At 42.4% G+C, this 13651-nt stretch overlaps 1 protein-coding gene and 1 pseudogene across 2 annotated transcripts in view; both read right to left on the reverse strand.

The window, feature by feature from the left end:
* MTCH2 (mitochondrial carrier 2) overlaps window positions 1–13651 on the reverse strand; it is a 29820-nt gene that overhangs the window by 705 nt on the left and 15464 nt on the right. For both annotated transcript variants that reach the window (XM_006157833.3, XM_006157832.3), the window contains 7 exons: window positions 12892–12949; window positions 10790–10841; window positions 10072–10131; window positions 6518–6611; window positions 5592–5639; window positions 3417–3484; window positions 1204–1279 (listed from right to left, as the gene is read on the reverse strand). In XM_006157833.3, coding sequence (XP_006157895.1) covers window positions 1204–1279; window positions 3417–3484; window positions 5592–5639; window positions 6518–6611; window positions 10072–10131; window positions 10790–10841; window positions 12892–12949 — 456 coding nt within the window. The remainder of the gene's footprint in view (window positions 1–1203; window positions 1280–3416; window positions 3485–5591; window positions 5640–6517; window positions 6612–10071; window positions 10132–10789; window positions 10842–12891; window positions 12950–13651) is intronic.
* On the reverse strand, window positions 7465–8455 carry LOC102488461 (ribonuclease P protein subunit p29 pseudogene; annotated as a pseudogene).

The following is a 13651-nucleotide window of genomic DNA, read 5'->3' on the forward strand; positions in this document are numbered from 1 at the left end:
TTAGAATGCCCAGTTTGGATTCTGGCACTACCACTTGCTAGCTGGGTTTATCAAATAGGTCAATATGTATAAAGTACTTAGAACAGTGTTAAGCTTCTTAAAAATATTTTAATAAAATTGTTACATTTCTTTTTTTGGGAGGGAGAGGTTTTTGCTATAGGGCGCGTGCACTCGCCAGACAGACAGAGAGGGCCATAGAAGGCTATCTTTCTTTTTAAATGGGGACCACACTAGAAGACTGTCCAAACAAAAGTGTAAAACTCAGAATGAAACCCAGAATGTTCATTGTAGGCCTATACCACAATCACTGAGTGCTAGAACTTGTCACTGCAAAGGGGCTTGTTGGGCACACACAGGGACACTGAGGCCTTTTCATTCACAGCTCAAGCAGCGGAAGCTGGAGCACTGTGAACAAAAGGCCTTTCTCAGATATATCACTAGTGCTCTAAAATAACAAAGAGCTTCTTCACATGCTTTCTTCCTCAATCCTTTAAAAAGTGTTTCCTACTCAAAAACAGCTTTCAACTGATGGCCACTTTAAGTGATCCCATGCTGATTTTAGCCCACAGCCCATCCATTCTTTCAGTTCTAACACAGCACTGCCTACACTGATCAAGAATTTTGGGGAGCAGGTGATACACCTCACAAGAACCAACCATAGATTAGAGTTGGACAAAATCATCTACCAACAAGACTCTAATGTTAAGAGATCAACTCTGTCAATACCAGTGTGACAAAGAATCTGTCATAAATAAATCTTATTTTTCAGTACTCTCATCTATATTGTGGGAAAACATTTGAACAATAAGGGTATTCTGAAGAGCTAAAAAAAGATGAGTTTGGACAAAAGGAGTCTGAAGGCTTTCATTTTATTAGGCTGTCAGAAAGTCATGACATATTCTTCTGCTTCTATGCAAAAATACATCATGGTTTTTCCAACAACCCAATAATAACCATGACCCTATCTGTTACTCAAATGGTTTCTAAGTCAAATGTAGGGATTCTTACTTCTTCATTATCCCTGCTGATTTCTAAGTATCACATTATACTTTTATAAGAGAGTGACATTATAAATATCATAAATGACACCATTTATGATATTTATCAACTGACAGCTTAAAGTGTAAACTGTAAGTATTAACCTGGGATTCCCAAGACATTGAAAAAATGGACAAAAATAACAGAACAAAATGAGAGAAATACCTCTTTCTGTAGCATGCACCAGCAATCTATCCAAGAAGTATATATCGGGGAGTAGGGAGGGGACCCACCAGCAAGCCTGAAACAGAATATAATATTAGCTACTCATGTTACTATCAAACAGTCTCTCATGTCTCTCAAGAATTTGATTAAATTCTGTCAAAATATTCTCCTACTTATAAGATGCGCTTAGAGGCGATTTTAGTTTTAATAAAACAAACTATATTGGAGCAGGGGAAAGAGCAAGCATCTATAAGGGATTTCCACCACTATATTTAGGATTCAAATTAATAGAAATTTTAATCTTGTTTTCTAAAACATTTAGGTTTTTCATTTGTGGACAAAGAACTCTAGAAAATAGCAATCATATGATTAAAGAGCAGACAAAGGGAACTTAAAAACAAATTGGTGGGCCAACTGGTGGTGTGGTGATTAAGGCAGCTGGATCCCACATGGTCAACTGGGCAGTTTGAATCCTGTACCCAAAACGCTTCAAAAACACTCTGGACACATGTGTATTCCCCAAATCCCAAAAAGTGAATGGAGGAGGGACCAGCAGTTAGCGTAATGGTTATGTCGCTGGATTCCTATGTGGTCGACTGCGGTTCGCATCCCGGACCCGGTGGCTTAAAACTCACGCCGGCTACTTGTGCGTGCGTGCCCAAGATCCCGAGAGGAGAATGGAGAAGGGATTGCGGCATGGCCATCCCCCCTGGGGGATGATTTCTCGCATTCTGTCTGTCTCTGTCTGGCGAGCACATGCAGGCCCTATAGGAGAAGGAACTGTGGCATGGCCATCCCCTTTGGGGTGCGTTCTCACTTTCCCTCTTTTTCCAGCGAGCACAAGTACCCTATAGCAAATTGAAAAAAACAAAACAAACAAACAAACAAAACACCAAAACTAATTGGTGCTCACAAAGATATGTGACAATAGGGGACCAGTGGAAGGTGTAATGGTCAAGGTGCTGGACACTCCCACATGGCCAACTAAGGAATTCTGGACCTGGTGGCTTGCTTTCTAACTTTCTCTTTCTCTCTCTGGCCAAAATAAGAAAAAAAAAAAAAAAAAAAAAAGCCCGCAATTCTTTTAAAAAGAAAAGATACATGACAATAGATATAAACAGAGGTTACTACATGCTACTTAGATATAACCCAGTGCTCACAAATAACCTGAATGCATGACAACAGATATAACAGAGGTGACTATATATTCCTGCTCAGGTATAACCCCTAATCATTTCCCCTTGAGAAAATGGTAAGGAGCAATAATATTAACATATTGAACTAATTTTTCAAGTATGTTCCAGGCTGAAACATGGCTGTTCTGTTAATCAGAAAACAAACAGAATGTTGGGCTGGCAGGTGGTGTGGTGGTTAAAGTGCTGGGCTCCCACATGGCAGACCACGGTTGGTTCTGGTCTCGAACCTGGTGGCTTGCTTTCTCACTCCCTCACCACTCTCCACCACTCTCCATGTCTCTCTGGTAAAATTAAATAATGATAATAAAATTAAATAATTATTTAAAAAAGAAAAGAAACAGAATGTAATGAGACAGTCATACTTTCTTCATAACTCCACCTAGCTATTTGGTATCTAGCTTGAAAACAATTATGTGTCTCATGGTATATTATATAAGGTACCATACTGGACAGAATTCCAAGAGCCAAATTTTGCCCAACTCTGGAGGGTCAGTTAGCATCTAGAGGTTGGAAATCAATTACCCACCTTCCCAACCAATAGAGAGAAAGGTTAAGACACTTTCCACAGACCAAACTTCCCACTTCACTTTCTTTAAATTGGCTTTCTCCATGAAGCCCCTGGGAAGAGCAGGTACAAGCTGCCACTCAATGCCTAACATACCTTTTGTCACTTGTGAAAGAGAGAGATTTAAAATAAAGGCAAGATGTAAAAATAGAATATGACAACTATTTCAATCTTTTGAGATAGGACCTACACTACTGGCATATGCACATTAATTGTAAATACTTGAGAAATATTATTTACATTCTTTCCTATTCCAAAAAAGAGTATGAGGCAGCTGCTTATAAGCTAACACACTGCTGCTGTCACAGGGGGGTGTGGGGGGCTTTCAGGGAAAGAAATCTGGGACCTAGTAAGAGCAGCGCTGCCTTTCCTTTCCCAAACTTCCACTAGGGCCACCTGAAGTCAGGCATACAGGCAGCCAACCACTAGGGTAAGAAATGCAGAGTACTTACCCACAGTTGTTGACAGCCATAAGATTAGACACAAGCACAAAGGGATAGGTCAACATACTGGCAAAGAACTGTGAAATGGAAAAGATACAGCAAGTTACTAGGTCATTCCTAGCTGCCTTCTTTTCTCTTTTCCTCTCAAAGTGTAGTGACACTGTGGTTAAATACGCTGACAGTCGTCTTGTTTTCTCATTATCCCTGCAAAGACTAAATTATACGTTTTTGAGTTTGTAGATGCTTCCTCCTCTTACCACACCACTACATCCAACACTGTCTTTTACCGTTTATTTATTTATTTCTTCCATGAGAGACAAAGAGAAAGACCGGCACTTCCAACAGAGTTCTCTTACAATGACCGGCTCCCAGTCTTAGCTGGCCTGGACTCTGGGTGTGTGTGTGCATGTGTGTGTATGCATGTGAGAAACCTGTGTGCTCAGGGAGGTCCTGGGACTGTCTTTTGGGGATTCAGCTGTGTTCAAATGCACTACCAGCTCTGGAAGATAACTCTTATTCTGGGAGTAAGTCCTCATTCAAATAAAACCAAACTTGTTAGGAAAACAGTCAATACACATAAAGCATATCCGGACACCCCAGAAGAAAGCCAGAAAATACAAACATAAAGACAAAATCTACTTTGGGACCAGCAGTTAGCGTAATGGCTATGTTGCTGGACTCCCACGTAGTCGACAGTGGTTCGCGTCCTGGAACTGGTGTTTTAAAACTCATGCCAGGCGCGTGTGCGTGTGTGCCCAAGATCTCGAGAGGAGAATGGAGGAGAAGGGATTGCGGTGTGGCCATCCCCCCTGGGGGGTGATTTCTTGCTTTCTGCCTCTCTTGTTTGGCGAGTGCACGCACCCTATAGCAAAAAAACTCTCAAAAAAAACCAAGAAAAAAAACTACTTTAAAAGTGACAATGGGGCGGGGCCAGCAGGTGGCGTGGTGGTTAGGGGCACTGGACTCCCACATGGCCAGCCACGGTTTGAGTCCCAGACCTGGAGGGCTTGCTTTCTCACTTCCCACTGCTCTGGTCAAATTAAAATAAACAAATAAATGAAGTTAAATAAAATAATTATTATTGAACAAAATAAAGTGACCATGGGGGAGACCAGCAGGTGATGTAATGGTTACATGACTGGACTCCCATGTAGTTGACCATGGCTCAAGACCCAGACCCAGCAGCTTAAAACTCAAGTCGGGTATGTGTGCCTGCATGGCCAAGATCCCGAGACGAGATTGGAGAAGGAATTGTGGCATGGCTATCCCACCTGGGGGTAATTTCTTGCTTTCTGTTTCTCTCTGAGCATAGGCACCTTATAGCAAAAGTATCTCTCTCTCTCTCTCAAAAAAAAAGTGAACCATGTGGGACTAGCAGGTGGTACGGTGGTTAAGGTGGTGCATTCCTACATGGCCAACCATGGTTTGAGTTCTGAACTTGGTGGCTTGAAAATCACATCAGGTGCGCATGCACGTGCATTCAAAATCCTGAGAAGAACGGAGAAGAGAATGCAATGTGGCAGTCCCCGCAGGGGTGTAATTTCTCACTTTCCTTCTCTCTAGTGTGCATACATGCCCTACACCAAAAAAGAAAAAAGAAAAGAAAACCATGGGAGGACCAGCTGCAGTGGCCTGGTGCTCCATGATGCTAGGCCAAGCAGATAGGCCAAGGTTCACTTCCCAAGGTCTCCCTATACTCACCTGCCCATGATCCAAACAGGCTGAGTCTGGGGGTGGATTGTGGTATATGGATCCCTACAGGGGGTGCCTCTCTCCCTCTGTCTCTCTTTTTCTCTCATGAGAGAAATAAATGGATAAATTTAAAATAAAAAAGTCAACCATTAGAAGACTCCACAGTGATAAAATGGGTGAAGTTCTTCAGGTTGGGGTCAGCAAAGCACAGTGTGAGGCCTCAGAACAAGGGACAGGGATGAGACAGGTGATGCCCACACACACACCCTGGAAGATGAAGAGCACCACAACACGGATCCTGCTGCTGTTACGGTCACTGTGGGGCAGAAGCTCGGCATTATTCGCACCTTTGACAAATGTTAACAAATTTGAGGGAGATTTCCTAGTGAGATATCTGGTGGCTTTAAAGCATAATGACACATGACAGATTTAAAAGAAAAATGGAACAAAATACAATTATTCCTAGGGGAATAAAGGACTAAAAAAACTCACCCCTGTGACAGCTTGGGAATAACTCTTCATTTCATTCATGGTAGAAACCTAAAGGAGAAAAAGAGCCTGTGTATTAGAATGAATCAGAACATGAAGCTAATATTAATTGCCCACAATCATATCAACATATTCTACCTCTAAATTATGTTTCTTTGATAGTTGTAAAAAGAAACATAAAAAGGTAGTAGTCAAATGATCAACTTGATTCAACTCACATTAACTAAGATGGTTTAGTAATAAATGTAACAGTCTCAGGATTTCAAAAACAAAAGAAAATGAGATTAGTACCATGGAGTCCTTGGAAAACTACACTGACAGTGTTTTCAGGGGACAATTACCTTTGTGTATAGCTAGCTTCGTAATAGACACTTTGGAAAAGATGTCTCTTCATTAAATAAGCTTACAATATGGGTTCAGTCTTATCTTGATGTGTTCTATTTTTCACCGTGCTATCGGGCTGCCTGTGTAAGGAGGAACCTCTCCTAAATGCTGAGACATTTCTAGTAAAGCCTTATTCTTGAAACTTCTCAGGCTGAGATGTCTACAAAGCCCAATATAGGGGCCTCCTGAACACTCCAGATTAGATAAAAACCCCAGACACTCCACAGAGCTGCCTTGCTTCAGCAATGTCCTCTAAAATTAGGTATCAACAAAGAAGTGATCTCCCTGAAGTCTATCAGAGCTAGAACTTTTGGGCATACTCTCTTGATACTCTTCAGACCTTAGGGACTTTTGAATGCATCTCTCTACAGTCAATAGTATGGATCATTCCATTAGCCTTTCAAAACTTGACTGATTTTAGTTTTATGGTGTTCAGCATAGCATGTAGCAAACTGCATCTTCCGTTGAAAGCTAATGAAGCTAACCATGCTGCCAGGTGAATACAGAAAAGTTAGCACTAGCACATTTCACCAAAGTCAACCTACCCCACTGTCCAGTGCATAGGTGTTGACGAGGTAGGCCAGTGAGTTACAGAGCCACAAAGAAATGATGTCACCTAGGAGGCGAGGAATAAGACCCCTACATGAAGAAACAATAAAAATAAGAACTGAAAAATGTGACCAATAGAAGATAATCTATAAAATACAAATACTTCTCAAAGAATTACAAGATTTCAAAGGACAGAATAGATATCCAACACTAGAACCCAGGCCTATCTGCTTTGGTCTGGTTAAATAGCTGGACTTCAAGCTGATTGCTAATGCCCCACTCTAAAAAAATTTTTTTTTAAAGAATTATTTTAACTTTTATTATTTTCTAATTTGACCAAAAATAAACACACAAAGAAGGAAGTGAGAAAGGAAGCCACCAGATCAAGGACTTAAACCACAGTTGGCCATGTGGGAGTCCAGCACCTTTAACCACCATGCCACATGCTGGCCCTGATCTCTTAATGCCTTTCATTCCCAGTATTATATTTTTAAAAATTTTATTTATTTATTTATTTGGAGGGGGAAGAGGTTTTTGCTACAGGGCACGTGCGTTCACCAGAAAGACAGAGAGAGAGAAAGTGAGAAATCACCCCCCAGGGGTAATGGCCATGCCACAACCCCTTCTCTTCCATTCTCCTCTCGGGATCTTGGGCACACACGTACATGCGCCTGGCATGAGTCTAAGCCACTGGGTCTGGGATTCAAACCATGGTTGACTACATGGGAGTCCAGTGACATAGCCATTAGGCCAAATGCTGGTCCTGCCCCTTGTTATGTTTTCTACCAGTCGTTTCTCCCCAGGTGAGTAATAAAAATTAAGATTACATTGGGGCTGCAGGTGTTGTGGTGGTTAAAGGCACTGGACTCCCACATGACTGACTGTGGTTCGAGTCCCAGACCTTGTGGTTTGCTTTCTCACTTTCCCTCCTTCTCTGGCCAAATTAAAATAAATGAAGTTAAATAAAATAATTATTTTAAAAAAATTAAGATTACTTAGAAATACATACTCTACTCCCTGACTCTTTACTCAACCCATTGTATCTTCTCATATTATTAAATGTGCTTAGCTTCGATTTTCATTGGCTGGAGGTGAACTGTAATGACCTGGCTGAGCCATCCCTTTATTAAAAGGTGGGAATTGAAATGGTTTCCAATTTTCAGTTGTCAAAACAGTCACTTTAGGTAGGAACAAATTCAGAGGGTGATCGTGCCCTTTGCTTTAAACTTCTTCACAGACTGCTCTCTTAAGTGAAGATGCATTTTGCTCCCATTAAATGTGGGATACAAGTTGATTTCCACAGTGAACATACAATTTAGCCTGGGGATACCTTTCAGGCGGTCTTCTTTGCTGATACTTTTGAAAATGTGCTTGGTTTCCAGCAGAATTCCTTTAACACCCACATACAAAGGGTATTTGGATTTTGTGACTGAAATAACAGCAGCACGAACATCTGCCTGTAACAGCTAGGCTTCTTGAATCACCCTTGGCTGCTTGAGATCACTGTCTGGCTTGAGACCACTGCAAAGGTCCTGAATGTACTGTTTCCAAAGTTTGTGCAGAGGGGAAAAAGACTGCATCCCTGTTCTGTTGTAACGGCAAAGAGCCACAACTCCCTCCTCCACCTGGCAGAGAGGCCTTTGGATTTTTCTCTTCTGGCAAGTGAAGTGTTCTCAAGCAAAGGCCCTGCGTTGCAGCTGGCCGTCCAGGGCTAACTGGTTCGTGTGGGGCAGGCTGTGCTCCAGGAAGGCCTTCGGGAAGGCCTCGGCTCACATGGTTCCTGGATGCTGAACACTGAACTCCTGACTCTTTCCGAGAAAAGCATGGTAGACTGAGCTTTTCATTCTTGGACCGCTTCTGAAGTGCTCTGAGGATGTCGCCTGAGAGAATCACTGATACTTACCCCAACCCTCAGCCACTGGGACCTCTCTCATTAGGTTTCCTTGTGCCAGAAGCCATGCGGTATGCGCAGCTGACTGATATGCTCCTACTTGCTATCAGAGTAGGAATATGGTTATTCTAAACTATTTGATAGTCAAATCTGGCAGGGCCAAAGATGAGAAAAATTATGAAGGATGGTCCAAAGACAGATATAGATAAGAAACATCAGAAAACCTGTTTTCAGGGTCTGGGGGACCTTGGCAAAGCAGCAAGGAACAGTGGGAAGAACATCACCTGACAGCCATAAAGCTCCCAGAGTACTCATGATACTGAGATAAAATCAACTGGAGGGCTGCCTTGTTGCCTGGTGGTTAAGGCGCTGGATCCCATATGGTCAAGTGTGTGGCTAGGGTACCAGATCCAGCTGATGGGAAATGTGCCGTCACGTGAGAGGACGGAGGAGAGCGGCTATGGTGTGACCATGCCCCTCTGTTTTTCCCTGGACAGCATATTTCCGCTGACAAACCGAAGGGAAAAAAAAAAAGAAAAATGAAATATGTAGAGACAGTGAAACTTTACAAAGACTGTTTAGTTAGTAATGCAAAGTTTTTGTTGACAGAAAAGAATGTCAGTGGTAGTCTAAATTCTGCTAAAGCAGACTTGCAAAATTTACTCTCTTAGAATAAGAAAAATACATGGTATGATGATTTTCCCATTAAAAAAAATTTATCTTGTTTTATTAATCATATATAATTTGGAACTTATTACAAGGGTGGAACCTTGTTCTGCTGTTAACAAAATCCTCATTGCTGGGGCCAACAAGTGGTGTGGTGGTTAATGCGTTGGACTCCCACATGGGTAACCTCAGTTTAAGTCTCAGGCCTAGCAGCTTGTTTTCTCACTTTCTCTCTCTGGTGAGCCTAAATTAAAATAATAGTAATAATAATAACAATAAATAAAATGATCATTTGGGAACCAGCAGTTACCGTAATGGCTATGTCGCTGGACTCCCATGTAGTTGACCGCGGTTCGCGTCCCAGACCCGGTGGCTTAAAACTCACGCTGGGCGCGTGTGCGTGCATGCCCAAGATCCGGAGAGGAGAATGGAGGAGAAGGGATTGCGGCGTGACCATCCCCCCTGGGGGGTGATTTCTCGCTTTCTGCCTCTCTGCTCTGTCTGTCTGGCGAGCGTACGTACCCTATAGTGAAAACCTCTCCCTAAAAAAAAAAGAAGAATATAAAGATAAAAAGTAAAATAAAAAAAAAAAAAAAATTTCAAGCATTTTTAAAAAGAATTATTTAATTTTATTTATCCATTCATTTATTTTAATTTGACCAGAGTGACACAGAGAGAGAAAGGGAGGGAAAGTGAGCGAGCAAGTCACCTGGCCCGGGAACTGAATTGTTGTTAGTCATGTGGGGGTGTCTAGCGCCTTAACCACCATACCACCCGCTCGACCCCATTTCATGCATTTTAAGTATCTATATGCAAAGATTTATGATCTTTACAAGAGAATTTAAGTCAGAGGGGCCTAAATAGAGCTTTACTTGACATAAATAGAGGGTGTACATTTTCCCCAGCAACTGACCAGAGATTCACTATCCCTATTATCAGAAAACTCTTCCACTCATACAAAAACTACATACACACAAATCAATATTTACTTACGCGAAAAATCCCAGGAGGCCCTCCTCCCGATAGATGGTTACTATGGAGTCACAAAGTCCACTAGGAACAGAAGAAGACAACACTAAGATTATTCTGGAGTTATAAGCAAAATAATTTAAGTGTACATTTCTTTTTTTTTTTTCTGAGAGGTTTTCACTATAGGGCGTGTGCGCTCGCCAGACAGACAGAGAGAGACATAGAGACAGAAAGCGAGAAATCACCCCCCAGGGAGGATGGTCACGCCACAATCCCTTCTCCTCCATTCTTCTCTCGGGATCTTGGGCACACACGCACACACGCCCAGCGTGAGTTTTAAGCCACCAGGTCTGGGACGCGAACTGCGGTCGACTACGTGGGAGTCCAGCAACATAGCCATTACGTTAACTGCTGGTTCCCTCAGTGTTCACTTTCGACAAGGTCGAATTTACAGCATCCTTCCCTCATACTTTTTAGCACACTCTCACAACACAGACAAATTTGGAGACAGAAGTGAAGACATTAACTAAGGTGTGGCAGTTACACAGGGATCAGGGTTCTCACAGGGTTCAGGGTTCTGAGATCTGGGCGGGTACCTAACCATGTCTAGGCCCACTTTTTCTTATTTTACTGGACTTTGTGTAGTTCATGTGATCTAAGACACATGAATTTGTTCTGTAAACGCAGTGTAACTCTAATACTTCAGTGAATCTCTTGACTCCTTGAAAACAAAAACACTTACCAGTACTTGGATTCTCTGCCAATGAATTGTACCATAGATCTCAGAGTGATCACTGTAGAACACAGAGAGAAGAGACTTTTAATACTTCACTGAAGTTGGGGACAGCGGGTGATGTGGTAGCTGAGGTGCTGGACTTCCACATGGCTGACCACGCATTTCAAGCCCCAGACCTGGTAGTTTATTCTGTTCAACTTTTCTCTCTCTCCCTCTCCCTCTGGCTCTCTCTCATGAGCACACAGGCTTCATATCAAATTAAAAAATAATAAAAATGGGGTCAGCAGGTGGCATGGTGGATAAAGATGCTGGATTCCCACAAGGCTGACTATGGTACAAGTCCCAGACCTGGCAGCCTGCTTTCTCACTTTCCATTTCTCTCTCTCTCTCTGTCTCAGGTCAAATTACCAAATAAATAAATAAACAAATAAATAATCCTGTAGAAAATAAAAATAAAATTATAAAAAAGTAATGAAAATAATAAAATAAAAATTCTTTTTTAAAGAATTATTTTATTGGGAACCAGCAGTTAGCTGGTTGGCTATGTCACTGGATTCCCATGTAGTTGACCGCAGTTCGCGTCCGGGACCCGGTGGCTTAAAACTCACTGGGCGCATGTGCCTGAGTCCCCATCCTCCCTGGAGGGTGATTTCTCGCTTTCTGTCTCTATGTCTCTCTCTGTCTGTCTGCCGAGCGCACGCGCCCTATAGTGAAAATCTCTCCGCCCCTCCCCCCAAAAAAATCCAAAGAATTATTTTATTCAACTTTATTTACTTTTACTTTTACTAGAGAGGGACAGAGAGAGAGAGAGAGAGAAAGAGAGGGAAGGGAAAGTGAGAAAGCAAGCCGCCAGGTCTGGAACTTGAACCGTGGTCAGCCATGTAGAAGTCCAGTGCTCTTAACCACCATACCACCTGCCAGTATTTTTAAATGTTTTTTGGAGAGATTTTCACTATAGTGCGCGTGCGCTCGCCAGACAGAGAGAGCCAGAGAGACAGAAAGCGAGAAATCACCCGCCAGGGGGGATGGTCACGCCGCAATCCCTTCTCCTCCATTCTCCTCTCGGGATCTTAGTCACGCACGCACATGTGCCTGGCGTGAGTTTTAAGCCACTGGGTCCGGGACGTGAACCACAGTCGACTACGTGAGAGTCCAGCGACATAGCCATTATGCTAACTTCTGATTCCCTCTTTCTTATTTTTAGAGAGAGATTTTTGCTACAGGGCATGTGCACTCGCTGTACAGAGAGACAGAAAGCAGGTAATCTACTCCCCAGGGGGATGGCCACACTGCAATTCCTTCTCCTGGGATTTTGAGCACAAACACACACACACACACATGCCTGGTGTGAGTTTGAAATCACCAGGTCCAGGACTTGAGGTGCGCTGCCTATGTGGGAGTCCAGCAATGTAACAATCACACCATCTGCTGGCCACAAATGAAATATTCTTTTAACCAAAAAATTAAATTGAGGGCCAGCCCTATATAACATAATGGAAGTCCACAGGGCAGACTACAGTTTGAATTCCAGCCCTGGGGTCTTGAAAAACACACTGGGTGGCTGCCAGCAGGTGGTGTGGTGGTTAAGATGCTGGATTCCCATGTGGCTTCCCGTAGTTTGAGTCCCAGTTCTGGTGGCTTGCTTTCTCATTTACCCTTTCTCTCTCTCTCGTTTCTCTCTGGTCAAATTAAATAACAAATGGAATTTTATAAATAATCAAAGGGAAAAAGAGAAAAAACACACTGGGCACGTGTCTGTGTACCCAAAATTCTAACAGGGTGGAGAAATGGAGAAGGGATGGCAGCATGACCATGCCACACTGGGGTGTATGTTCTCCCTCTTTGGCAAAGCACATGCACTCTCAGGCTAAGAAAAAGAACAACAAGAAGAAAAAGAACTTTACTAAGATATGTTTTGATAGTCATGGGAAAAAAATGCTTTTTCCCCACCAAAAGACACTTTGAAAAACTGGATAAAAACCAAACCAAACAAACCAAAGACATGCAGCTAGGACACTCAGACAATTCCCATGTACGCCTATCTAAGTGATGGGGAGAAAGCAAATATAAGTGAAGCAATCCAACTTCTATTATGAACTATAACCTACCGTGGAAGGGATGTGTGATGAGGGTAGCAGCAGACCGAGCGATCATCTCTCGAGTTGTCTAGAAACAATCAACACACATTTCTGAAATCTAAGTAATGACATTCAACATCCTGTGGAAGGAATGGGGTGGATACTGCAGCAGAGGATAAGAAGCATGTGCGACACATATTCATGCTGAGTCTGGGAACAGGAACCTGAATGGAATTCAACAGAACACACAGACATTCTAGCATACCTTTCACTCAAGGGTTTCAATGCTGTTAGTTACTTCTCAAGATCTTGCTGCAAAGCAGATTTGCTATTTTCTCCATTTCAAACATAAGAGAAAAAGCAAAGAAACGGAGAAAGTCCACCAGGAGATAGTCACCAAGTTGGAGTGAAACCGTGAGGTATCTATCAAAATGAGTATACTGTTGTCTTAGTGTGAGTGACTTCAGAGATTCTGATTTTTTTTTTTTTAGGAGAGATTTTTTTTGCTATAGGGCATGTGCTCTCGCCAGATAGACAGACAATAACAGAGAAAGAAAGTAAGAAATTATCCCCCCAGGGGGATGGCTATGCTGTAATTTCTTCTCCTCCATTCTCCTATCAGGATTATGGACACACATGTACATGTGCCCGGTGTGAGTTTTAAGCACCGGATCCGGGATTTGAACCGCATTCAATTACATAGGAGTCCAACGACGTAACCATTACACTATCGGCTAGTTGCCAGAGATTCTTATTTCTACTTTGGATAAATGTCAGCTCTACTTAATCA

Source organism: Tupaia chinensis, unplaced genomic scaffold (assembly GCF_000334495.1).
Source record: "Tupaia chinensis unplaced genomic scaffold, TupChi_1.0 Scaffold000561_1, whole genome shotgun sequence".
Taxonomy (NCBI): domain Eukaryota; kingdom Metazoa; phylum Chordata; class Mammalia; order Scandentia; family Tupaiidae; genus Tupaia; species Tupaia belangeri.